Source organism: Folsomia candida, unplaced genomic scaffold (genome assembly GCF_002217175.1).
Source record: "Folsomia candida strain VU population unplaced genomic scaffold, ASM221717v1 Fcan01_Sc003, whole genome shotgun sequence".
Taxonomy (NCBI): Eukaryota; Metazoa; Arthropoda; class Collembola; order Entomobryomorpha; family Isotomidae; genus Folsomia; species Folsomia candida.
Window position 1 is genome coordinate 2,065,873 of NW_019091195.1, and position 25,893 is coordinate 2,091,765.

At 37.2% G+C, this 25,893-nt stretch overlaps 6 protein-coding genes and 1 non-coding gene across 11 annotated transcripts; 3 read left to right on the plus strand and 4 right to left on the minus strand.

Annotated features, from left to right (window-relative positions):
* The first annotated feature begins 2,607 nt into the window (after nt 1-2,607).
* LOC110845722 lies at nt 2,608-9,547 on the plus strand. 3 transcript variants are annotated; one of them, XM_035850218.1, is made up of 8 exons: nt 2,608-2,830; nt 2,912-3,009; nt 3,102-3,278; nt 3,375-4,696; nt 4,774-5,714; nt 5,810-7,031; nt 7,115-8,453; nt 8,561-9,547. In XM_035850218.1, the coding sequence occupies exons 2-8, from the start codon at nt 2,934-2,936 to the stop codon at nt 9,076-9,078; spliced, it is 5,595 nt and encodes a 1,864-aa protein (XP_035706111.1). In that variant the 5' UTR covers nt 2,608-2,830; nt 2,912-2,933; the 3' UTR covers nt 9,079-9,547. The 3 variants fall into 3 exon arrangements, with proteins under 3 accessions (XP_035706111.1, XP_021947896.2, XP_035706112.1); XM_022092204.2 differs by having other exon boundaries at nt 2,608-2,796; nt 2,893-3,009; XM_035850219.1 differs by having other exon boundaries at nt 2,608-2,796; nt 2,893-3,009; nt 3,105-3,278.
* LOC110845723 (aminopeptidase Ey-like) lies at nt 9,131-13,427 on the minus strand. Its single transcript, XM_035850220.1, has 16 exons — nt 12,783-13,427; nt 12,352-12,716; nt 12,161-12,293; nt 11,906-12,099; nt 11,764-11,846; nt 11,646-11,704; nt 11,298-11,578; nt 11,054-11,237; nt 10,757-10,982; nt 10,531-10,662; nt 10,317-10,459; nt 10,049-10,242; nt 9,773-9,955; nt 9,563-9,700; nt 9,420-9,498; nt 9,131-9,343 (listed from the first exon to the last, which is right to left on the minus strand). Exons 1-16 carry the CDS (start codon nt 13,209-13,211, stop codon nt 9,188-9,190), a joined length of 2,979 nt encoding a protein of 992 aa, XP_035706113.1. The 5' UTR covers nt 13,212-13,427; the 3' UTR covers nt 9,131-9,187.
* Nucleotides 13,428-13,551: 124 nt separating this feature from the next.
* On the minus strand, nt 13,552-15,705 carry LOC110845809 (zinc finger and BTB domain-containing protein 49). The gene is made up of 3 exons (XM_022092321.2): nt 15,068-15,705; nt 14,475-14,996; nt 13,552-14,398 (listed from the first exon to the last, which is right to left on the minus strand). The coding sequence occupies exons 1-3, from the start codon at nt 15,522-15,524 to the stop codon at nt 13,731-13,733; spliced, it is 1,647 nt and encodes a 548-aa protein (XP_021948013.1). The 5' UTR covers nt 15,525-15,705; the 3' UTR covers nt 13,552-13,730.
* A 338-nt stretch (nt 15,706-16,043) lies between these two features.
* Nucleotides 16,044-18,672, minus strand: LOC110846093 (GDNF-inducible zinc finger protein 1). The gene is made up of 6 exons (XM_022092724.2): nt 18,537-18,672; nt 17,842-18,435; nt 17,358-17,781; nt 17,239-17,300; nt 17,071-17,175; nt 16,044-16,994 (listed from the first exon to the last, which is right to left on the minus strand). Exons 2-6 carry the CDS (start codon nt 18,407-18,409, stop codon nt 16,123-16,125), a joined length of 2,031 nt encoding a protein of 676 aa, XP_021948416.1. The 5' UTR covers nt 18,410-18,435; nt 18,537-18,672; the 3' UTR covers nt 16,044-16,122.
* Nucleotides 18,673-18,735: 63 nt separating this feature from the next.
* On the minus strand, nt 18,736-20,512 carry LOC110847408 (solute carrier family 66 member 3). The gene is made up of 4 exons (XM_022094347.2): nt 19,653-20,512; nt 19,356-19,578; nt 19,167-19,287; nt 18,736-19,034 (listed from the first exon to the last, which is right to left on the minus strand). Exons 1-4 carry the CDS (start codon nt 19,811-19,813, stop codon nt 18,829-18,831), a joined length of 711 nt encoding a protein of 236 aa, XP_021950039.1. The 5' UTR covers nt 19,814-20,512; the 3' UTR covers nt 18,736-18,828.
* LOC110846111 (probable ATP-dependent RNA helicase DDX5) lies at nt 20,493-24,980 on the plus strand. Of its 3 annotated transcripts, none has more exons than XM_022092743.2 (10): nt 20,493-20,638; nt 21,280-21,525; nt 21,595-21,832; nt 21,902-22,270; nt 22,529-22,701; nt 22,790-22,900; nt 22,971-23,032; nt 23,117-23,176; nt 24,070-24,315; nt 24,385-24,980. In XM_022092743.2, the coding sequence occupies exons 1-10, from the start codon at nt 20,619-20,621 to the stop codon at nt 24,492-24,494; spliced, it is 1,635 nt and encodes a 544-aa protein (XP_021948435.1). In that variant the 5' UTR covers nt 20,493-20,618; the 3' UTR covers nt 24,495-24,980. The 3 variants fall into 3 exon arrangements, 2 of the variants coding, with proteins under 2 accessions (XP_021948435.1, XP_021948434.2); XR_002547561.2 differs by lacking the exon at nt 24,385-24,980 and adding an exon at nt 23,447-23,851 and having other exon boundaries at nt 20,509-20,959; nt 24,070-24,192; XM_022092742.2 differs by having other exon boundaries at nt 20,513-20,959.
* LOC118435158 lies at nt 22,314-22,459 on the plus strand. The gene has a single exon (XR_004834543.1). It is a non-coding gene; the product is annotated as a small nucleolar RNA SNORA57 (small nucleolar RNA).
* Nucleotides 24,981-25,893: the final 913 nt, after the last annotated feature.

Sequence of the window (25,893 nt, forward strand, 5' to 3'; positions counted from 1 at the left end):
TTCCTTCAGTTACTGACAAAACCCTGCAAAATTTAAAGTAAAAATAAATTTGGTGCCGATTAACATGATTCCTTTGTTTCATTATATTTTCTTTTACGCTAACCTGATGCCCTTATCGTACCAAAGACGATTGCAAATGAAACATGTCCGGTTTGCAACTTGGTTGATATTCCTGATGAAGAGTTGTTGGTGAGGTGACAGGGCCAGTTCAACCTCAGTGGGGTCTATTTCCATCTTTTCGACATCAATACTTTCTTCTTGTATGGTTTTTGTGTCCTTCTGAATTTTGCACTTGTTTGCTATATCGTACTTGTACTTTCGTAACTTTCTTTGTCTAGATGGCATCGTTTGTGTTTATTGTGAACTTGACGTGTAATTAATCGCTTTTATTATGTTGAATTTAATTAAATACTTCGATAAATATAAAAACAATTATATTCTTCGCAATGACATGTGAAGCAACAGTCGTGCAGGTAAACACACCACTTTCCTTATACCGCGAATTCATGGGGTAAAGGGAGACTCACAACACATTCAAACGAAGACACCCATGATGAGAAAATATTATAATATCATTAATACTACATACATATGCATATATGTTAATAAATATTATAGAAAATATTATACATCAAAAATTGATAAAGGTTAACTTTGGAATTGAATATAATATGTAAGTATGAAATCTAATTGAAGTTCATTGGATACTAAAACTATTTGGGCTACAATATTATGGCCAGAATTTGCAAAACCCGAACAAAACTGAATGTAAACGTTTGGAACACGTGAGTTTGGCATTTTTTGCCCCATTGAGGGTGTGGGGGGATGGGGGCACCAATGGGGCCATGGAGTCAAACAAAGATTTTTGTACACTCATGGTGTACTACCATATATCCATAGTACATCGAAATGTGAGATGGACAATTAGGGAGGATCTCCTCCTCAATGACTAACCCTCTCACATCTTCACACCGCCATAACTTTTCACCTAAGTGCGATTTCGAAAAAAGTGGTACTTTAAGGGCACCCCTAGGGACCCTCAGGAACACAATGAACATCTTTCCAGTTCAAAATATTAATCCCCCCAGTCTGTACCCCTGTCAGACTGAAGCCACCCAAAATTCAACATTTTGAATTTTCGCGCGTATAGGAGGCCCTATTTTAAAAAATGTTTCAAACATTTGTTGTAGCCCTAGGCCCTGTAGACAATATCCCGCAATCAGATTTTCATTCTCATTCACCCAGCCCATTTGAAAAAATATTTAGTGTCCCTAGTGCCCATTTACACTTGAAGGTGAAAAGATAAAAAAGTAATCAAAATTTCCAAAAACGGTTCGCGTACCCTATGCCTACATTTTTGAGCTTGTTCGAATGCCACTAACCGCATCCATCTAGCTTAAAAAGTCGGCCTATACGACCAAACAAAATTAACATTGCCCTTAAGTGATTGCATACTATATGTTTCACATATACTTCCATGAGTCATGCAAGTAAATGGGAAAAAATAGAATAAGACAATGAAAAATTAAAATTCGTTTCCAAAATTTGAATCACATTTTTTATGATCTTATACCTTTGTTACACAGGCAAATATTACGATGAAGAGAGCGATAGTTGCGAAATACTTCATGGTGATTCTTGTCAATTACAATTTCTGTTTCTTGTCTTAATTAGTTAATAATTGCTGGAGATAACTCGAGTAAAATGTCTTGAATGTAACACCTTACCTAATATTTGGAGGTATTTATATCAATTAATTTCCTGAAGTGACTACATTATAAGTATTAAAAGTATCTCGAAGAATGCCGACATGACTCCCGTTTCCTGCGTTTTATTCATTCACAAACAAAAGCACAAGATTATTAATTAATAAGGATGTGAACAAAAGCTATACAAATTTAGAAGGATACATTTTTGTGACGCGCTCGCTACATACATTTTTCGTTTTTATCTTGATTTTTATTATGCTTGGCTGGCAGGATATTGAGAATGAAAATATTTTGATTGTTGTTTTCTAAAATATGACAATATTTACGAAAACTTTAATGCAAAATTACTTGATATTATCGTTAATTGTGAATGTATGGTAGGCTACTATTATTAGTAGCGTGACGGTGTTTAACGACGTTTGGTATGGAACAAATTAACCTTACGATCGAGCTAAATTCGAAGAAACGATGAAATTATGAAATTTCAACGAATTTTTTTTGTTACATAATTCGATGCTTCAGCATCTACGGCTGCATATTTATATACATTGTAATAAAGAAGAGTATTCATTCCAAAATAAAATGCAAGCATATTTTTTACAGCTTGAGACTATTTTTTTTTATTTAATGTTCTTATGAAGTTGTATTTCAAAATATTTTGAAATCAATGTCCAGTATTAAGGTGAACAATTAAATTGTGACTATAGTCACATAATAACTTATAATTGCATGTTTTCTATATTTCAATTGATGTTGGTCATAAAATATAAATCATTACTGATTTTTCGAAATTGTCACATTTAATAAAAATCATGACTTCGCCGAGCACGATTGCATGGCTGGCTGGCTGGACGTATATTTTTCGTGTGTGTGGTGGTCAAGTCAACGAATGAGCAGATAATTTTTGTCTGCTCTAGAGATTTGTCACTTGCCTGCTTGCTGAGCTTGCCTGTCAGCAAATTCATCTGTAAAACGTTATCGCATAAATACAAAACACATGACAGTTAACCAAAGAGTTAAAACCTTAGTTTGTGGATATTTTGGATCTACTAGGAGTTTTCTTTGCAGAATAATACTTAATTAAAAGGTTAAATGGAGATTAACTTTGATTAAAATTGTTTGTATGTAAACCATAATAATTATTATTGACATGTTGCTAAAATGTAAATAAATGATTATTTAGCTGTTTTAATACTTTTGAGGGGACACTGTTGTCAGATTGAGATGATGGAGGAGGACGACGAGATCAAGGTCAGTGGTGATCATCACGACGACGACAGTGATGACGATGCTGATAAAGGTTAATAATTTCGAATCGGTCTAAAATTATTTATTTACTTGACAATTATTTTGTCTACTTGTTCAATTTCACTGCATTTCATTTCATTTCAGAAGATGGCGATAATAGTGACGACGAGGACGAAGATTCTTTTTCAACTTATACAAATCAATTTTATGCTTCATTGGCGTCATCATCACAGTCGCCAGTATTGTTGGATACAAGTCATCAGACTAATAATGATGTGGCTGTTGTTGATCCATCAGACAATTCATCCTTCAATGATGATGGTAATATCTGGTTATATTTAATAATTTCACACTAAACGCAAGTTAAATATTTAATTCCCGATTGAATTAATAAATATTTTGGAATCTTTCCTTCAGATGAGCGCAACGACGGCAGTGAACTTAATGTTCCACCCGCAGTATTACGCAATTCTGACGACGTCAAGTTTGAAAAATTAAGAATTAAACAAAACTACAAGTCAAATAATCACCGAAGGAGCCAAAGTAATCATCGCAATCCAAAAACTATTTCTAGTCTAGGCCCTGCAAAAACAATTCAGAATCCAACATTCTGCATTGGGAGACAAGTAACCAATAAAGATCTCCAACCCAATGCTGCTGCTAATAAAGTTTCCAACCGTGAAAGAATCAGACTGGCACAGAATGAAGAAATGGAAAACCAAATTATCAAGAAGCATCTTGAAGGTATGAAAGCCTTGATTGATCAAATTTTGAAAATGCAATCTTCTGAAGAGTTTACAGTTCAAGATGAGAAGCATGTTGGAAGCTTTAAAGCATTACAGTCCAAATTTAATGAAATGAGCGAACAATATAAAGCTTTTAAGAATTTAAAGAAGAAAGCCAGCACAACTTTGAGCGAATCTGATTACAAGAAACAAATGGCTAGAGAAATCTATAGACTTAAAGGACGCCTACCTGCTTTTGCTAAAAGGACTGAAATTGATCGCCACGTCGACTGGTTTCCTGAATCAGACTGGAGAGTTCTCATCATTCAAGGACAAACTGGTAGTGGGAAAAGTACACAAATTCCACAGTATTTGGCAGACCATCCAAGCTTTGCAGGAAAACGGATCATTTGTACTCAACCTAGGAAAATTGCAGCCGTTTCTTTAGCAAAACGAGTTTCAATTGAATATTCAAACGATCCATGGGCAAAACCAGGTCAAGATATCGGATATCAAATTGGGGGTGCAAAGGTTAAAGAGAGTCGAGTCGAATTTGTAACGGAAGGTATCATGCTGGAAAGAATTATGTCAAACAAACCATTCACAGACGTTGGATGCATTATAATCGACGAAGCCCATGAACGCAGTATAATTTGTGATATTCTGCTTGGATCATTTAAAAAAGCGGATAAACGTTGGAAGGATATCCTGATTGTCATCATGTCTGCCACGATTGATATTGAAGAATTTTCAACTTTCTTTAATAATGCTCCCAAAGTGGAGATGGCCGGTCGAACATTTCCAATCGAATTCTTCTATCATCCGCTTCCAGATAGTGCGACTTCGGAAATGTCTTACATTCGGAGGGAGGTTGTAAAAAAGGCCGTGGATATTCACTCACGTTGTGGATCCGTGATAAGTGGAGATATCTTGTGCTTCCTCCCCGGTCAGGAGGATGTTTTAAGTGCGAAGGAGGACTTTGAAAGGGAGATGACGAAAATTAATGGACGTGATGTGAGTTTAAATATTTAAACTTGTATTTAAGTTAGTGTTTATTTATTTCACAATATTATTTTCTATAATAATTGCAGAATTGCAAATATTTCGCCACGAAAGTATATTCCCTGTTTGGACGGCAAGATCCGGAGCAGCAGGAGGAAGTATTTCAAAAACTGGGGACAAATATCAGGAAAATAATCTTCGCAACCGATATAGCTGAAACTTCTATCACGATCGATGGAGTGGTATTTGTGGTAGACTCTGGAGTCAGGAAGGAAATGATCTTTGACCCCAAAAGGAATATTTCTACGCTTAAGCTTACGACGATATCAAAAAGTTCCGCTACCCAAAGGGCAGGTCGTTCAGGCAGAACACAACCTGGCGAATGTCATCGTCTGTATTCTGAAGCTGACTTTCAAAGTATGAGTTCGTCATCAGCCCCTGAAGTTTTTCGGAAGCCATTATCACTCGCTGTCCTATCCTTAATTGAGATGAACATTGTGCCCATGGAATTTGAATGGATAAGTTCCCCTTCCAAGGATGCAATGTCTGCTGCTGAAGAAGAATTGCGTTATTTGGGCGCGATTGATGAAGAGAATAAGACAACTGCACTAGGAAAATTAATTTCAAAATGTCAGCAAGAACCAAAATTAGTTCGAATGATTTATCGTGGCTGCCAAGATGGATTTGGCATGGCTGCTGTGACCATTGCTTCTATCTTCACCGTTGCAAACATGTTTTACTACATTGGTGCAGATGAAGCGGGGAAACAAGAGTCTAGAAAATCAAGAAATACATTTGCTCTCGAAAGTGGAGATGTCGTTACAATGTTTCGAGTATTCCAAGAATATTTGAGCGTGTCAGGAATGAACGGGGACAGGAAGAACGACGATGACGACAACAAAAGAGAAGAAACTGAAAAGGTAGTTAATCAAAGGAAACAAGGTGGTGTCTGGTGTCGAAAGAACTACATTAATGGAAAAGCCATTGGCTTGATAATGTCCACAAGGAAGGAACTTGTTCAGTTATTTAGGTGAGTTTCATATGTAATAGTATGAAACCTTGACGTTATTTTGATACAAAAAATAATCATTTTTATGCACATTAGTAATTTATTTCCTTCCATAGATCGACAGATATTTGGAATAGCCAATTAAATCAAACGAATGAGCCAACGGACAATGAACTGAGACGTATCATATTCGCAGGTTACTTTCTTCATACTGCTCGATTAATTCGTTCTCGCAAATCAAAATTGCCCCAATATTTTGCTGTTCATCCTTCGGTGACTGGAAGCTTGGATTTCAAATCAGCCCTGGTACACCACACCACTACCAAGAATACACAAACTCCAGAATGGATAGTTTATGAAAAAATCTTGCGACTAAAAACCACCCTTCTCCCAACTTCTACGCCCATCGACTTTTCTTGGATCGGTGAAGAGAGTCCAGCTTTTTTAGCGTTGTGCCATGCAAAACAAGATGAACTTCCCACTGAGAAAATTGTTATCTCAGCATCGCAGGAATGTCTAAGGAATATTTTTGGAAGATATTTCATTAATTTGAATTCGTTAGAAGCGGAATTAGGGTGCGATTTGGATGTTGATATCGATAATGGAATTTTAGCTGCGTATTGCACCGCTGTCAAGAAGCCAAGAGTGGAAGCTAATCTCAAAAGGAAGGTGCAAATTTTTATGCAAGTGTTGAAGGATCAAGTTGAAGAAGAAGATTATTTGGGAGGAACCAGAGTAGTGGTTGGGTTAGGGTATGAAGTACAAGAAATTTTATTTCCACAAGATTTTATTACAATCTTTATCCGATCACTTGATCCGAGCGTAAGTAAAACTGAATTAAAGTGGCACCTGGAATTGCACGGAATTTCTTTCCGAAATTTGGACCTGCGCTCGTATGAAACTAATCAGACTGCTGTTATTAAATTTTATTCAAAAGCGGATGCTAAAGTTGCACTGGAAGTTTTAAAGAAGGAAAAATTTAAAGGGAAAGAACTGGACGTTGCTCGTGCTGGGATGGGCCCAAGAAGGGGAGTGACACAGGAAGAAGTTTGTCGATTAAAGCTCTCTTGGTCATTAGCTCCATCGGAGGGAAGAGCCCAAATTTGTTTCCACACAGCTGCTGAAGCCAATAATTTCGTGGAGACAGTAAGCACACGATTTGGTGGGGCCAGGGTCACGGCGCTTCATGGACATGTGGAATCTAAGAACTCGAAACACCAACGTAACAAACCACAGCCTCCAGCAATGGTCTTGAGAGGGATCCCCGACGGAGCCTGTAGATATCGGTTCGTCGTCGAAGAGGATCTAGAACCGAATGAACAACAATTTGATTATAGGGTGAGCTTTTTTTTACTGTGTGCTTGCAGTTAGTTTGCTTGTAGGTTTTACAATATTTAAAATGTTTGTAATGTTGCCCCCAGCTCACGTTGGGAAGCCTTCCTCTCGATATTGATGAACAAGAGTTATTCAGAAGAGTTAAACCAACGATTCCGAAATGGGCAAGAGTTAATCGTACCGTTAGTACAGCGACAAAAGAAAAATATGAAATTACAATTTCAGATGAAGAATTAAAAGATAAACTGGCCCCATTTGAAGAATACATTTCAGACGGTCAGTGCCCACAGTTCTATTCTGATAAGAATCTTGGACGTGCAATCCTATATGTTCCAGTGGATAACAAACTAGCACTTCAGAAGGCATCAAAAATTGATTATTGCTCAATGAAGGAAGACGTATATGGACAACCCCATCGACTTGAGATTGAATATAACCACACCACTTCTGTTCATACTGATTTATACAAGTTTATCAAGGATGATATTGTTCAAATTAAGAATATGGCCTACAAGAAAGGGGCACAAGTTTGGGATAGTGCAGATTGCAATAACAAGTATGGGACAAAGACGACCAAGTCCAAATTCATTTTTTTGAAGTTTCGAACGTGTAATCCTCGCTTAATTGGAGAACTTCAAAAAAGTTTGGAATCTGTATCAAGTTACACAAAATTCAACCATGAAAGCCTTCATCTACTTTTGACCACTACTGGAAAATTAGAATTGGATCGTATCGGCAAAACTGCCTTTCTCTATTTAAACCCCCGAAATAATGGGCTGTACATTTATGGACGCCCAGAAATTCAAGAGAAAACTAAGAAACAACTTTTATCAAGTATCAAGTATTTCACGACGCTCGAAGTAGTCGATAGGCCACTAATGATTTCAAAAAAGAAGATAAATTTACGCCGCGGAAAAGCTTCTGCCGCCGACGTGTCCAAACTTGAACGTGCTTGTAAAAGCAGCGGAGTTGATTATTATGACTTTGTAGGGAATCGAATTTTGGTGTCGGGTTCGGAGAAGGCATTTGCGAAACTCAAGAATATTTTGGAGAAGGATGGTCTGCTTTATGAGAAGAGTCCTTCCCATCTTGCTAAACTAAAGGGCCGTCCAGATTGTACCATTTGTCTGATGCCACCAGACAGTGATTTCATACAAAGCAGCATCTGCCCACATGCTTTCTGCATTGATTGCCTACAGCCAATGTTTAATATAATGCCACCAGCATTACCGGTCAAATGTCAAGGAGAAGATTGTCAAAAGTTGTTAGGAATTGGAGATATTACCAAAACCGCAAAGAAAGAATCACTCAAAAAATATCTCGAAGTGGCCGTTGTCAAATATCAACAGGAGCATTCTACTCTTTTCCTTATGTGTCCAAAACAAGACTGCGGACAAATCTTATGCGCTTCTGATAAAATTATTGGTAAGTGAAGCATTTGTAAAATAAATTTTAATTGATCAATTTTATTAAGATAGATATACCAAGTATACAATGAAATAGTGATTTTTTGTTTTTACTATTTCCTTTAGGAGAACGAGGTGGCGAATTTTATTTTTGCGACGAGTGTGTCACGACTTATTGCATTCCGTGCTCCCTGAAAGCTGAAAAACCATGTAAGAGCCATGAATATGATACTTGTGAAGAAGCCAGGAGTGGTCTTTCAAACGAAGTTCAAATCCACGTGCGGCGCATACAAGAAGATATTCTTAATCTTCAATGTCCACGATGTAAAACTGCATTTTATGATTTCGTGGGATGTGTGGCAGTTACGTGTGAAAGTTGTAAGTGCGGTTTTTGTGGGCTGTGTCTTACCGATTGTGGTAATGATGCACACGCTCATGCTCGGCAATGTCCAAAGAATCCCAAAAAGAATGAGTACTATGCCTCTCAGGTCGTAATTGATAGAGTTCATCGAGAATTAAAGGTGCAAAAGTTACAAGAATATCTTAAAGATATTGAGATAAACGGAGCAGAGCCTCGGGTTATAGAAAGTATTCGCCGTGCCATTCGACAGGATTTGATTGATCTTGAAATTCCTACATTTTGAAACTAGTATTGTGTATTTTTTGAAATGATGTGCACTTGGAAATGAGTTTTTCTTTCTGGTCTATATGTATACTTATTTATTGCACTTGTAATTACTTATCTCTTGGTTGTTAGTCATTTAATTTTATGGATAGCCACGCTCCTAAATCCGGCCCAATTTCATTAGTCCAAAGCAAATTTAATTTAACTTTTGTAAGTTCTTTCTTTAAAGCTTTTCGTTTTCCGGGTCCTAACTTTTCACCAAACTGAATGATGAATTCTTCCATCTATGTAACAAGATAGTGAAGTTAGTATTTAGCAAGTTGTATGTAAAATTATAAAAAAATATTCAAAAGTAATCACATCTTGTAACTCTCGTGTTGTTGTTGAGTAAGGGACCAACGCTTTGAAACCTTCTACTACAGGATTTGCTACACTTGCACTGAAAAAATATTGAATAAACTCGGCCATTGTTATGTATTAGAGTAAAATTTTCTGTATCTCACTTTTTGTACAGGCTGGAAAAATGTTGTCTAAGGAAGGGAAGCACAAGCGTTTTGCCTATCGCATTCTCTGCCACAAACTTAATAATCTGCACTCGGTCTACGTCATGAAGTTCAGCTTTTGTTGTCCAGTTTAATAGTCTGCATTATTCATTGATGGGTTTAAATTAAATAATAAAATAACAAAAGTTGGTTAGGTTAGGTTAGAAATACCTTGAAACAAGAGAGGTGTGTGTGGCACAGGACATTGCTTTGAGATAACGACCCTTCATTACGGAAAATGATTCGGTATGATATAAATCTAGGAAGAAATCACTCCGTTCTGTTCCTTGAGTCAGGTTGACGGATGTGGCTACGAATGCACAAAAAAGTGTGTTCTGCTCATTTGCAGGTATCCTGTTTTATATGTAAACTATGAATAATTTATAATTGTGGGAACATAATTGTAGATACATAATCACTGCAGCTCTGTAATTAGGTTTTACTCACGGTTTATTATGATTTTTCCAAGAATTCATTCTGTCAGTGGACAACTGGGCGCACTGGGATGGTTTATAAAGGCAAATATGGTCAAGTAAAAGAGAATGAAGGCGTCTCTTTTCCGTCATGTCAACTTCCGAATTGTTCTCCAAGTCACAGAGGGATGCATTCCAAGCTGGGATCAGTTTACTCAAAGTGTATTCCTGCATAATTTGTAGCATGTGAATAATTCTAACAATTTGGCGAAGAAAACATCACTCTTTTTTAGTCGAATCACCTGAAATTTGGGTAAATAGTTGGTGTCCCTTATCCGGCTGTAAATTCGGTTGAAATGGGCTATCACGCTGGACCAGACAACTAACGATCTCTCATTTTCTAGGTATCTTGTCAAGTTTAGTGCAGCAGAAATTTGTACATATTCTGAGAGAAACATAGAAAAATGGTTTTGAAAAATGTAAAGTTAATTTCTTTAAATTTTCATAAGTAGATACTTGCAAACGAAAGAGCAAAGTAGTCATCGATAAGTTGACTCTTGGTTACGGGAAGCATGGCGAAATGGTTTGTGGATAATTGCTGTTGAATGCTATCAAATATCTCAGGATCATACATAACACGGTAATACCCTGCAAAATGGAATACACGTTGTTGAATTTATGTATGTATCTGAACACTCACTTTCAGCGAAAATATGCATAAATCGGGCATTTTGTGGATTACCTTTCGCATCCGGATTGACAAAAAATGGAGTTTTTAGATGAGGATAATCTACAAATATCTCGCTCTGCTTTAACCATATTTCTCCCACATTTACAGTTAAACCGTTGTTATCAGTGGACGGAATTGGAGGCCAAAATGTGATGGGAATAAACCAAGTCGAGTTTTCACTTGTTTTATTGCTCTCTTGGTTTAGTAATAATGAAACGTGTGGATTTACAAATTTTTCCTAAAATTAAAACCACTAACTTGCAGTAAGAATGATTAATAATCATCAATTATGCGTATTTATTTATGTACCTGCGTAATTCTAAGAAGTCCTTCCGACTGGGTGGACACGCGGATTAGTGGGAACCCACTTTGATCAGTCCATGATCTTAAAATCTCTCCAATTGTGGCATTATGTGAGGTTGACATTTTTTCGTCTGCTTCGACGGTTTCAAGCGCTGCAAATAGATCATCTTGCGCCGCCGCTTTGTATTTCCTATGAAATTCAATGAGCAATTTTACTTTTAATACTTTAATTTTATATAAATTTTCTCACATTTGATTCACAAATAATTTGACTCCGCTACGAAACAATTCCGGTTTCATGAATGCTTCAGTCATCCTTAGAATAGAGGCCCCCTTTTTATACGGGATGCGAGTATATATGTCCCCGATTGCATCAGAGCTATTTAATGGATTGCAAAGTGGGTGTGTTTCCAGCCCGGCATCAAAGTGCAGGGCGACTTGGAGATTGTAGGTAACAAAGTGGGTTAACGTATGAAATTCTGGATGGACGGCTTCTACGGCTACGTCAGAGTAAAAGGTACTGAATCCTTCCTGAATACTCAAAATCGGTTCTATCAGTCTTTGCAAAAATGAAAAGTAGGTCGGAAGATTGATTCACCTTCAACCAAACATTATCCCACCAAGCTATGGTTATCAGATTGCCGAAGGTTTGATGCGCTAGGAAATTTCAGCGTCAATATCTATGCATACATAAATTGATATAAGTTGATTTGTACCTAATTCATGGGCGAGTACTTCCGCAACTCTTGCACGCTCTTTATCCGTGGTCACATTTGGTATTGTGAGCAGCACGGGGTCCCTATGATAATATGTTGTGGAAATAACATGTAGATTAAATACGATGCTTCATTTATTTACTTGAATGTAAGCAGTCCCCAGTTTTCCATTGCAGAAAAATAAAAGTGCGGCAGAGAAACGGTATCCAATTTAGGTAGTGGGTACTCTTGTCCAAATTCAGATTCCATCCAAGGCATCACCTTTTCCGTCATTTGCATTGCAAAATTGGTGGATAAATTGATGGAATATCGAAGAAGATGGGAAGGTGCGTACATCTTAAAATTGACAAAGATTAGTAAACTATCCAATGAAATATAACGTTATTTTAATTCACACTTGAAGTTTCACTCGTCCATCTCTGAAGGATTCAGCCTGATTTTCAAAGTCAGAAGTGATCATGGCCACGATGTAAGTTGGCATCGGTGGCGTTTTATGAAAAAAAGTCCACACGTAGTCAGGATACCCTTCGCTGATGTCAAATAATATGTAAGAATACACAGCTTAAAATTTCGTGGAGTATTTCTTACACCGAAATTCCACTAGAATTAGCGGATGGAGTGTTTGATAGGGCCGTGTAATTTTGTGGATGACCAATTGAAATTTCGAAAATAGCACGAAGAGTTGGTTCGTCAAAACATGGAATCGCCTTCCTAGCATGATTTGGTGCAAAGAGTGTTGTAGCCAAATATCTTTTCATCCCCGTCACTGGGTCCAAGTAGTAATCCAAATAAAGTCCATTAAGTCGATCGTCTGCAATTCTGGCTATGAATGAAATGTTTATCATGTATTGACCAGGAAGAATTGGGTTTTGCAGTTTCAAAACTAAAAATTGCGTCTCCTTTTCCATGCGTCTTTCCTTTAGAGGAACATTAAAGTTTGATGCATTCGTCACCTTTGAAAAAAATACATTAAGAAATTAAAAACGTTTTAAAAATGTTAAAATTTACTGTGCTGCTACCTCCACACCCAAAATTTCCATGTCGTCAGCATGCAATGTGATATTGTCAACTTCATGAAGCACTTCTATCAATATCGACACATTCCCTGGAGAATAAAATTGTGTCCCGTCTGAATTATTCCCCGTGGTGAGAACGTGGATAACACGGAGTGAATAGTGAGTTGGAATTATGGATTTTGATAATCGAAAATATGTCGACGTCGTGCTAGAGTTGTCACCGTCGATTTCTCCGGACGAATAGGTGCTGCTATTCTTGCTGGTAATAAAATCCAAGTCTGTACTTTCTGTGTCCTGAGAAAGTACGAGATGCCAGTTGAACCCCACCCAAAGGGAAACAAACGAAACTCCATAAATTACAATTTGCATTTTTATTTCCACACTAAGCATGCACTCTAATAAATTCGGAGGAGGCTGCTCAGGCACTGACATTGACTTAAAAATATTTGGTTATCCACTAGATTATTAGGAGATTAAACAACTGGAGAGTATTAATAATTTATATAACCGGTTCTTCCTCGTGCGATTTGTTGGCAAGAGGATTAAATAAGTGTGTAGTTGACATCAGGCGTCGTATTTATTACTATTTGGTTCCATGTAACCCTGGTCTAATAGACTCTCTGATGAATAAAGGGAGATGTGAAAAAAGTCATTTTGGTCGTAATTAGGATTAGATCGTTAAAAGTGAATAATAATCGACGGATGCAAAACACGTCTCGCTTAAATGCTCACTTAAAAATGTATAAAAAATAGTAATGAAGTAGACAATTAATTTAATGATTTATATTAAAAATGTTTTATTACGTAAAAAAAGATTGAACAAACATAGTTTTGCTTATATTTTCTTAGTTTACACTGGATAAATATAACCAATATCTTACTTCAGGAATGTAACTTCCCAGAGATGAGTTTTTAATTGAGACAAGTTGAGACCCTTGTTGAGCTCAATTTCTAATTTTCCTGTGACTTTTCTTCCTCTCGATAAATGGGATTCGTGTTATCAATAACTTTGGTACAATTTTTAGTAAAACCGTCCAATTCATCCTCGGTGAGATGAGGATGTGTTTGTTTGTAGTGAGCAATGAGATGACTTTTGAACAAACTGCCACTCCCACATAATTCACACTTGTACTGATACGACTTTTGATGCTGCGACAATCTATGCTTTTTTAGACTCTTTGAATCCGACAGTTTTTTCCCACAAATGTCACAAATACTGGGTGCATGAGTATTCAAATGTACTTTCTGCATGTGCTGCTTGAGGTCCTGTACACTGGTATAAGCTTTACCACACAATTCGCAAATAAATTTTTTCCTCTCTACTGGTTTCGGTTCTTTGCTATGTTGAACTCTAATGTGGGCGTTGAGATTAAAGACCCCTTTGTACTTCTTCCCCGTGGTGCAGTATGGACAAGCAATTATTTTTACAGCTTCTGCCGAGTGCATTTGCTTCTTATGCGCTTGTAAATTCTCACTAACAAGATAGGTCTTTGGGCACTGGTCACAAAGAAAGGATGGTTCATTTCCACTGTGGACACGAGTTATGTGATCGTTCAGACGACTTTTCTTATTGGATCCATAAGCACAAAGATAACATGGAAAATTGGGTCCGTCTTCTCCTAAAAAGGAGAATGAATGATGGAATTGTACATACAATTATTAATTTTATCAGCATTTTTTACAAAAAGTTTATACCGTGCTCATTCAAACGGTGAGACTTGAGTTCTAGAACCTTAGTGAAAGATTGTTTACAGATTTGACAACTTATTCTGTTTTTATGTTTTGTTCTCTTGGACTGAACACATCGTTGTCGTCGTCGTCTCTGTTTCTTGTTTTCATCTTTGACTAATTGTTTCTTGTCGGAGTCAGACTCGATGACGTTTTTATTGTTGGAAGAATCTGAGTGAATTGATGGAATATCATCATCTAATACGAAATCAGGATCATTATCAGGACCATTGTCAGAATCTTCCATGTTTATATCCACCATCTCTTGTGTGGAAATTATTTTCAATCTTTTAGACAATCGTGTTTGTGCTTGTGTGGTAAGTTTTGGCAAATCTTGTATTGGCATCGACTCGTCAGACGGACAGGATGAGTTTTCATACATCATCATCGAAAAATCTGATTCTGCTAAAGGATCAATTTCACAGAAGTCCAAGTGAACATGGTCCACATAATCTTCATAATCCACTTTAGGTTCCACTTTGACAGATCCTGAAATGAAAAATCCGAACCAATAAAAAAATCCGTAATATCTTTTCATGGCAAATCAAACTATTAATTACCAAGACTAATATAATGCTGACCAATTCCCTCTTGTACAATTTTCTTGATACTTTCCAATTTCGTTGTCATCTCTTTGATTAGTTTATCCAATTCCAATCCGTTTTCAATAAGTTTATTGTGTTCTTCACAAAGAAATTCTGACGAGTCGTTCAAATCGGTTTGGATTTCATCTCGACTTAATTTCAGACCGAGACAGTTAAATGAAATGAAATGCAGGATCGATACCATTTTATCCAGTGCCATAGAAGACTTGATATCACGTTTTCTTCTTTTCGTACTCCTTAGTGGTCGTAATTTTGGATTGGTAGAATTTGTAATTTCAGAACAAATTATACAACGTGGCGACGAATCGGATTTATTTCGGATGGAAGATGAATTTAAAAATGATAAGAACTGAACAGAAGAGTCATCTTTGGTGGTCACATCCTCTTCGACTTTTAATTTATTGGGGCCCATTTTGAATCAGTACTTGTCAATATACTAAATACATTCCGGCTGGACTCTAAAACGTGGCAAATCGATGCACAATTAAATTGCAGTACTTGCGCTATTGAAATTTATGTCCCCACTTGAAATACAAACTACCAAACTTTTTCGATCTGTGCATCTTTCACATCTGTGGAGAGTTCACATAATAACAATATATGAAGTCGGCGCTATTGGCGATTCTCATGAAATGAAATCCTCGAGCTTCATTTCTTACTAAATTTTTTTTTTCGATTCAAATAAATTTAGGGAATTTCAACCCTTTATTACATATATTTAAGATTAGTTCGTACAATGAGAATTCCAAACACAACTATTCTAAAAAAAACGGAATAATAATCATACAAATGCAGCTATAATTAGGCCATGATTTAAAATATGCCGAAAACTTAGAGATATAATTTCGTATTTCATTCATTCACGAAAAACTGAAAGAAATGGCTTTATATGATAAGGAAATAAGAAGATTCAGCCTAACCTGACACCTAATTTCTTACTAAATTTTTATCATGTTTATTTCAATACAAAACGGTACAAAAAATTTCATGCATTTTCATGCATAACACAATTATAACTGGATACAGTTAATTAATTCTACAAACCCAGCAGTATTATTAGAACTTTTATCGCTATCCACGTGTGAACAATGAAAATTTTCATTGGATTGCTGCTGATGACTTTGATGTCCATCTTCATTTACAGATTTTAAGGTGGATTCTGTAATACTTAATATATTAGAGGAAGAACTAGCACTAATTTCCATACAGGATGATATTGATACCTCGTCCTGTCTATAAATGGGATTCGTGTTATCAATAACTTTTGTACAATTCTTAATAAAACCGTCCAATTCATCCTCGGTGAGATGAGGATGTGTTTGTTTGTAGTGAGCAATGAGATGACTTTTGAACAAACTGCCACTCCCACATAATTCACACTTGTACTGGAATGACTTTTGGTGCTGAGATAGTTTGTGCTTTTTTAAGCTACTCGGATCCGACAATTTTTTTCCACAAACGTCACAAATACTGGCAGCATAGGCATTCAAATGGACTTTCAGCTTATGTTTTTTAAAGTCTGTTGCATTGCTATAAACTTTACCACAAAATTCACACACTAAATGTTTTTTGGGCAGGGCGTTGCCTTCCTTGTGTTGAACTCTAATGTGGGCGCTGAGGTTGATTTCTCCCTTGTACCGTTTCCCAGTGGTGCAGTACGGACAGGTAATTATTTTTTTGGCATTTGCGGTGTGTCGTCGTAATTTGTGATGTCGCAAATCTGCATAAATCATATATACAGCTGGGCATTCGTTACAGGTGAAAGTTGGTTCATTCGTACTATGAACTCGTTGCGTATGATTTGCAAGTTCATATTTATTTTTATACACTTTTTCGCAGAGGGGACATGGGAAGATATCAGGGATCGGCGGTGGGATGTCGGCTATAAATGTTTCAAGAATTAGTTATTGTTATATAGTGCAAATTATTTATAAATGTAAAGTTTATTTATTTCTAACCATGAACAGTCGATCGATGAGCCTTGCGTTCTTTAGCTGTTGCAAATTCTTGCTTACAAATCTCGCATTTTATTTTTCGTTTCCAATTTCTCATCCTTCGAACTTCTGCATGTTTTAATTCATTTAATTAATCATTAATAATTATTAAAAATATCAGAAAATCATCACCTGTCACATTCATTTTAGTTTTCCTTGATCTATTCCTTGTGCTTTTTTGAGCAATTCGTTTCCTGAATAAAATCGACAATTTAGAATCGCCGCATCATTTCTTTAAACAAATAAAATACCTCTTTTTAATAGGAGGTAGTTCATCCCAATCTTCAGCATATGAATCTCCAGAAGGATTTGGAGATGGGGAATCAATAAAAATGAACTGGGCATCATCTTCAATTTCTTCAAGTTTTGGTTGCAATACACCCTCTTCACTAGTTGAATTTATTTCATTATTAATTTTCCTAGAACGCGTAATCCTTCCTGTCGGCGAATCTTTAAAACTGACAATTTGATTTCCAACTGGATCAATGTCCTTCTGGTAAGCATCATTTTGTTCACCGAAAAATGATTGCGGACGTGAAATATCTGAGAAAGGATCAATTTCACAGAAATCAAAGTCCACATCGTCCACTATGCTGCGGTCTATTGTTATCTCCGATTCTTCTTCTTCTAATGGAATTATTGGTTGCTCATCCTCTTCAGTCTTTACCTTCACGTCTATTAAATGCATTCACATTAAGATATATAGTTTAAGATGGACAAATGACTTAGATTTACCATATCCATATTCCAATTTGCATAATTCAGTTGCATTGAAACTGGACGGATAGTTCCGAATCATCCCTTCTTTCACAGTTTTCTTGATAATTTCCAATTTACTAATCGTTTCCTGGACAAGCTTCTCCAGTTTTAACCCTTCAGCCACAAATTTGATGTGCCCCTCGCATAAAAACAATTCAATTTGAGTGGTCACAGGATTCCCTGAGGTGGACACTTCCGCTAAATCTGCTTCCATTTGTTCCATCGTCACGTCAAATCCAAGGCAGTCGACGGAAATGAAACGCAACATGGACAACGCGGTGTCATTATCTGTGAAGGAAGAGGTGCTTCCTTTTGTTTTAACGTTTGTCTTCTTTCTTCTACCACGTGCTTTCTGGGCAGGATTACTTAGCGTTTGTATTATTTCGCCACAAAGTAGACAGTGATGAGGGGAGCAGTCAGGAATTAATAATGACGACGAACGACGGTTCCGTGGCGGCGGGGATTTGCGGTTTGTGGGGGGAAGGGCCTGGAATGTTGCCTTCAGAAAGCAAAGGAAGGAGGGAAGTGGTTCTTCCTCCTTCATTTTTAGAGCTAGTCAAAATTTGGCATCTAAATATGTCACAAAAGAATAAAGTTTTTATGTTGATAATTTGATAATTTCCAATAGTGTGATTTTTCAAAACTCGAAATATTTAAAATAACAAACAAACCTCAGGCAGATGAATTTTGAACTGATTTCAATTTCGACGATTTCGACGACATATGCGAAATTTTGTCAAGTGAAAAACTAAACATATTTACGTCAGCTGTTGTTATGCTTTGATAGTGATGGATGGTGCCGATTTGAGAAATCTCGCTTTACCCAAACTATGAAAATATGCAATAAATTCGGTCTCATTTTTCCCTCTATGCATTTCATTCGTAGCAGTGACACAATCAATTTAATAATTATAAAGTTATTAACCCGATTTTATATATTTTGAACATACAGTAAATTCACAATTATTTTGTCTTTTTTGACTTTTTTGATTTTTTATTAACTTCCTCCGTCGGCGTTACATCGGAGGATTTGACGTCTTCCTTCTTTGCTTCTTCCTTCTTTGAATGCATAGCGCTTGCGACGACGAGGCAGTTCAAAGTGACGGAAATGGTGTGTTTGAGCAATAAGGTTTGGTCTCCAGTTACCAGGGCCGTGGTCACAATTCGAGCTGCACATAGTTAGAAGTAGTTCTTAATCTTATTAGTTTAAAGCTTGGCCAAATAAATAGACCTTTGACTCATAAAAAATTTGGAATTTTTCATGGAAAACGTAACCCTTTCCTTAACAAAAAAACACTTACTGAGACACGTGTAGATATTGATGACCCACGAGACTAGCGAAATATTTCCGGCGCTTTTCTTCACCCAAATCTCTTTAATTTGAAGAACTTTGCTAAATATTTTCATGGGCAGCGTGGCAGTCTGCAATTAGTCAATTATTTTAACTAATAAATATATAGCCTACTTAATTAGATAATTGTTATGTGTACCAATAAGAGAGGCAATACAGTAGGGTGTGGAAATCCCAATGCCAGTGCATAAAATAAAGCCACTCCTCCCCCAACCATCCCAAATTTCTGAACATCCAGCCTCGACTCAAAGTAATACACGATGAGAAGAACGATCAAGGTTTGAATGACGAGAAAGGGATCCTCCAAATAAGACCCGAGAGGATAACCTTTCATGGCATTGTAAGACAGGGAAATTGCATAGCTTTTTCAAACACAAAAACCTTATGATTATTTGAATTTTATACAAATTTCCTCCATAAAAAAATAATTTCTTACGTCAGAACCTCGAGAAGTAAACTAGTTGCACTTAATCCATCGACACTTTTTGTTTTGTAGATTTTTAAAATTTGTGGAATTTTGCAAATTACACAAAGGCCTACCGTTGTGACGTCACATATCCAAATCAGCCCCGTTATAAATACTTCTTCAGCCCCCATTGTTTATGACCGTGTATGAATATCGGATAATGTCTGGCTGACCGTCATCAAGCAATAACACTTGATTCAGGTGGTGTTATTATGTTATACGGATCCGGATTTTGGCAAGTTGAGCCGAAAATCAGATTCTATTATTGCATCTTTTTGGACTCCATCGACCCAGAGGAGGAGGACAAAAAAAGTTGGCGAAAAGTTTCTTGGCGTCATGCCCGCATCGTTTAATAGGGAAAGTGTATATATCCTCGTAGATGGAAGGTTATAGGTTGTTGTGATCCATTTCATCGGGAAAAAAATCGGTTCAAACAAGAGATTTTGACCTAGTGGAGAATGTCATGGCCAAACTCGTTCGTTTTTTATCCACGGGGTGTAAATTTGCATAAAATTTAATTGCATTGTTACAGCTAATAGTGAGTTAATTCAAGAAAATGTACCGTTAAAGTCAACACAATTTTTGTGAGAACACAGTGAAATTTTTAATATAAAATAATAATGATAATTTAAAGAAATGAGAAATCTCTGCTTACCCCCAATTAATAAGTCTCAATAAAAAAAATCTCACCTTTCCTCACACTCACTCCGTCTCACTTTGCCTCTCTTGATTAAATAAAACTCGTGAGCAGACTCCCCCTGGCAACGAGACACGTCTCTCGCTCGTCCTTTCCCTTTCCGTCGTCTCCAACCAATCTGCCATCTTTGCCCTCTCGTTCTTTTCTGCCTTGCATCATCCGAGCGCAGCAGTGGCCGTGAAATTACTGCAGCACAAAATTAAAGTTCATCTCTAGATTTGACGACCCCGGAGTTGACCATGTCGTACAGAGATCATCGGTATGTGCTCTCCTTACTGCACAAACTCAGCATCGCCTCCGCCTCTTTGGCTGCCCGTGGGGGAGGTGGTGGTGCTGTTGGGGGTAGTGGTGGCCTTTTGGGACGATGGCGATTGTCCTCGTCGTCCGTAGTTGGTGGTGTGACTAGTCGAAAAAACCTCTGTTCCACTGCGACGACACCCCCGTTCTCAGAATCGAGGAGGAGGGGGGTTTCAGAGCAAAGGGCCTCCATTTCTATGACGGAGGAAGGGGGAGAGGAGGAGGAGAGTGGTGAGGATGAATTATTCAGACGGAGAGGCACTTATACAAGTTCTGCGGGCATGTAAGTAGTGGGTTTAATGATTATCGTGGATGCCCAACTAAATTGTGCCGCAGCAAAAAACAAAATAAGTGCAGTCTGACCAAATTCTCCTCACAAACGGTTTTGTACATGATATAAAATGGGTTTTAGGTTGTTCTTATCCTTCATTCTTGTTTTTTGTTATATAATTATCGGACACGGACACATTGTTTGCGGCACAGTTTGGCTGTGTCCCACTTTATTTTACTTTTTTCATCCTTCTTCCTCAATCTGTCGTTTCAGTTTGTAGAAAAATGTGAGATAATTGGATTATTATAAAGATTTTGGTTGTATTTCTTCAGTGGAAGCGGAAGTGGTGGCGGCGGACGAGGTGGTAGCGACCGTTACGGGGGAAGTGGCGGAGGTGGAGCGTATGGAGGAGGGTCCAGCAGTTATGGGGGTGGTGGTCGAGGTGGTGGATTTGGTGGAGGTGGCCGAAGTAAGGAACTCAGTGCTGGACAAAATCTTCGAAAACCAAGATGGGAAAATGAACGATTGCAACATTTTGAAAAGAATTTCTACGTTCCAAGCCAAACTGTTTTGAATCGGTAAGTTCATCGGGAATGTTAATTAATACGAATATTTATTTAATTTGTTTCGACAATATTATTATGCAGACCGGTGCAGGAAGTCCAACATTTTCTGACTACGAACCAAGTATCCATGAGAGGACGAGAAGTTCCGAGTCCCATCATTAACTTTGATGAGGGAGGTATTCCTGACGCCCTGATGGCTACCATCCGTCGAAATGCATTCGCAAATCCAACCCTGATCCAAAGTGTGGGCTGGCCCGTGGCGTTGAGTGGCCGAGATTTGGTTGGCATTGCACAAACTGGATCTGGAAAAACTTTGGCGGTGGGTATTCAATAAATTTATGTAATTTTTTTATGGTGCTGAAATTGACAAGTGACCTTTCCTTTGCAGTACACTCTTCCTGCTATAATTCACATTAGTCACCAGCCACGACTGGAACGGGGTGAAGGGCCGATTGCACTGGTTCTTGCTCCCACTCGAGAACTGGCTCAGCAGATTCAACAAGTCGCGATTGAATATGGAAACCCTTGCCGACTTCGAAGTACTTGCGTTTTCGGAGGGGCACCAAAGGGTGGACAAGCCAGGGATTTGGAGCGAGGTGTTGAAATATTGGTGGCCACACCTGGACGTCTTATTGACTTTTTGGAATCTGGAAAAACTAACTTGAAACGATGCACTTACTTGGTGTTGGACGAAGCGGATCGTATGTTGGACATGGGTTTCGAACCTCAAATTAGAAAAATCGTGGAGCAAGTTCGGGTAAGAATGGAGGCATCTCTTAATAATAATAGTCGAGTCAAATCCTCAAATCTTGGCATGTATGCACTATTCCCATAGTGGTTCATGAATATTTTTAGAGAGGAAAAGGAAAGAGATTCGGTATCATGCCTTCGGTGTCTACTTCAATTGATTAATGAATAGATTCCATCCTCTAGATACCAAACAAATTTTGACAGTTTAACTAGTATATAGTTATCATTGGTAAAAAGTATTAAACTTAATTTAATCTGAACATAGCCGGATCGTCAGACCTTAATGTGGTCAGCAACTTGGCCGAAGGAGGTGCGTGCATTGGCAGAGGATTTCCTCAAGGATTATATTCAAGTCAACGTTGGTTCTGCTACTTTATCTGCAAACCACAATATTCTTCAAATCATTGATGTTTGCCAGGAGCATGAAAAAGAAAACAAGTGCGTATTTTAATCAAACAGAAAGTTATACAAATTTTGTCATAATTTGTCATAAGTCATAATTTAATTACAAACTCTTTTTTCATAGACTTCGTCTTCTCATTGATGAAATTGGATTAGAGAAAGAAAACAAGACGATGGTTTTCGTTGAAACTAAGAAAAAAGTTGACGAGATCACTCGAACTTTGAGAAGAAATGGGTAATTTTATTGTTTGCCACTCGTTATTTGTACGTCCGCAAATATTAATTACCAATTAATGATTATTTAGCTGGCCTGCCATGTGCATTCATGGGGACAAGTCTCAAGGAGAACGTGATTGGGTTCTTCAAGGTGAGCTAAGACAATGTATAAAATATTATGTACGACTCTGGCAGGATAACCACGAAATAACGTGATTAATTATGGTTTGATTAGAGTTCCGCTGTGGACGCGCCCCAATTCTTGTCGCAACCGATGTAGCAGCTCGTGGCTTGGGTGAGTATCACTACTGTGAAAAACCTATTTAAAAACCTTCCTCTATCTCTTTTACGATATAAAATGTGGGAAAAGTGACAATTTTATATATATAATTTATTGCATATATATACATCAATAATAACAATAATTTTTGGCGATTTTGAGGTCAGCATCAGATTCAAGTTGAAGAAATCACAACACAGCTTTTTTCAATCATTCAATTAATTAACTATTCATTTAAAGATTAGACAGAGTGAGTAATTTGTTGTGATTTGGCTTGATTTTCAGAGGCACAGTATGAGAGATAAAGTGGAAAGGAAGTGGAAATGCTGGTTGAATTATTTGGTTACCTACATAAACGGGCGAGGCGTTTGTTTGTTGACGGATGGATTGAGGTCGACGGCCGACGGCTCTTTGATGTGGTCGGTTAATCTCTCTCTCTGTCCCGCCTCCTCCTCGCCTGAGAAAATGTGGGGGTGGTGGTGGTGTTGGTAGTGGTGATGATGATTTTGTCGAAAAATGTGCTCATCGTCCTTCCCACCCGATTCTTGTTATCCGAGCATTCATATGTACCAACCATCTACCATCATGGATTTGATAACCACAACACCGGCATTCTCCAATCCAATCTGTGCCTCTGACCTCACACCTCGAAATTAATTGTGTCACTCTCATGTGTGTATTGAATCTAAGGTAAGATTCCCATCTTCGCATTGCAGATATCAATCCTACCTATTTTATTTATTATTTCCCTCCTATTTCTATTGCTCTGTCAGCCTTGTCCCATATTTTAAACAATGCAACCAGTTTCCTATCCTCCTGTTTGTTCTGAACATGTAAATGCGAAGGGTGAGATATTGGGTGTCGCAGGTGTGGTCATATTATAATCTTGTCTTGTATGGATGTTATAGATGTTGAGGATGTAAAGTTTGTGATTAATTACGACTATCCCAACGGCACTGAGGATTACGTTCATCGCATTGGACGAACTGGGCGCTGCTCCAAATCTGGCACTGCTTACACTTTCTTCACTCCAAACAACTCCAAATCTGCTCGAGAACTTGTCGAAGTCCTCAAGGAAGCCAACCAAGTGGTCAATCCCAAGCTCTTTGAAATGATGGAAAACAACAGAGGTTATGGAGGAGGAAGAAATGGATGTATGTTATAAAATTATATCATCGCCTAATTTCTAATTCCTAATTGATTTTATTTATTATTTACTATAGTCCGAAACAACAGTCGCTGGCGTCAAGTTGGAGGGCAAGGTGGTGGTGCAGGTGGCCGATTTGGTGGAGGTGGTGGGGGTTACAGCGGTGGAGGTGGATTTGATTATTAATATTGATCTGATTAGACGCAGTTTTTTAATTTCAATAATAGCGCATTATAAATATTCCACTATATCAAATCAGGTAAAATTCAATATTTTCGAGTATCCATTAAAAAATATCGAGAATTTTAGTTCTTTGTTTTCTAAACAAACAAGCTTTTTTTTACCGAATGTTGATTTTGTTAAGGTCCACTAAAATACCGTACTTGGAATGTATTAGCTTTTTACGTTAACTTCCGCCAACCCGAACCACCAAGTTTTTTCTCAAAAACTAAAAAGCACATAGTTTAGGAAATAATCGTATTTAGAACAATATAATTTTTGTCTTATATATTATCCGGTATTAGAATTATTTTATTGACTGTTCAAATTTAGCGTTGTAAAACTTTACATTAAGTTTGACTATTTTTCAAAACGTATTTATCGTTTCTATTATGTCTTTTACATTTACGTTGGAGAAAATAGTTAATAAATACAAAAATTTCCATTACAAAATATTTATACAGCATTATTTTCTCATAACAGAACTCACATTTTTGCTGCCCATTCTGCATGTTAAGTATTACATATTAAGCAACAGTCCCTTTTTCTTAGGTGAGGCAAAAGTAACAATGGGTGCCCGCAAAAAAGCGTCACCATGGTTACGGCGAAGCCTAAGTATGCTTTCGTATACACCCTTTGAAACTGTCAGCGAGGCTAGAGCCTAAACGGTTAATCCTACGCAAATGGTGTAAAGAGCAATCGTGCAGAGGAGAATTAGGAGATGTGGTTTTTCAATATGCCCGATAGAAAAGTTTTATTCTTCGCTCTCAAATTTGGATTTGAAACTTTACAATCAAAATTTGAGACACTTGTGTCAAAGGACTATATGCATAAAACCTGATTTGATCATGCAGAAATCGGTTGTGCGTCATTTAAAACAAATCCGACTGAGATCGGTCCAAAACTGAAAAAGTTTTGATGGAAGCATCTGAAACCATTCATGTTGCTAACCAAAAATTACAATATTCCTAGTTGGTTGCTACTAGCTATCAATATAACAATTTTCCAAATACAAGTAGTTGTGTTAGGCAATTTTAATTTGCCAAATTAATTGGTCAATTGTAATTTCCATTTTTGGCCAATCGCACAAAAACTTTCCTCCTGATCAGTGTTGGGCACGATTATTAATCCATATTAATTACAAATTCTTTTGCAAATTCAAATTTCAATAATTTTATATTTAAGTACTGTGTCAAATTTACAAATTTTAAATTTGAACATCCTATATGCATATATTTTGGATTTAAATGTTTATAAGTTCATTTTGTAATTTATTAATCTAATCCAGATTAAATAATCTTCCTCCCTAATCCAGATTGTTCTCGTGAAATAACTAATCCCCATAAAACCTAATATCTGAAAAATT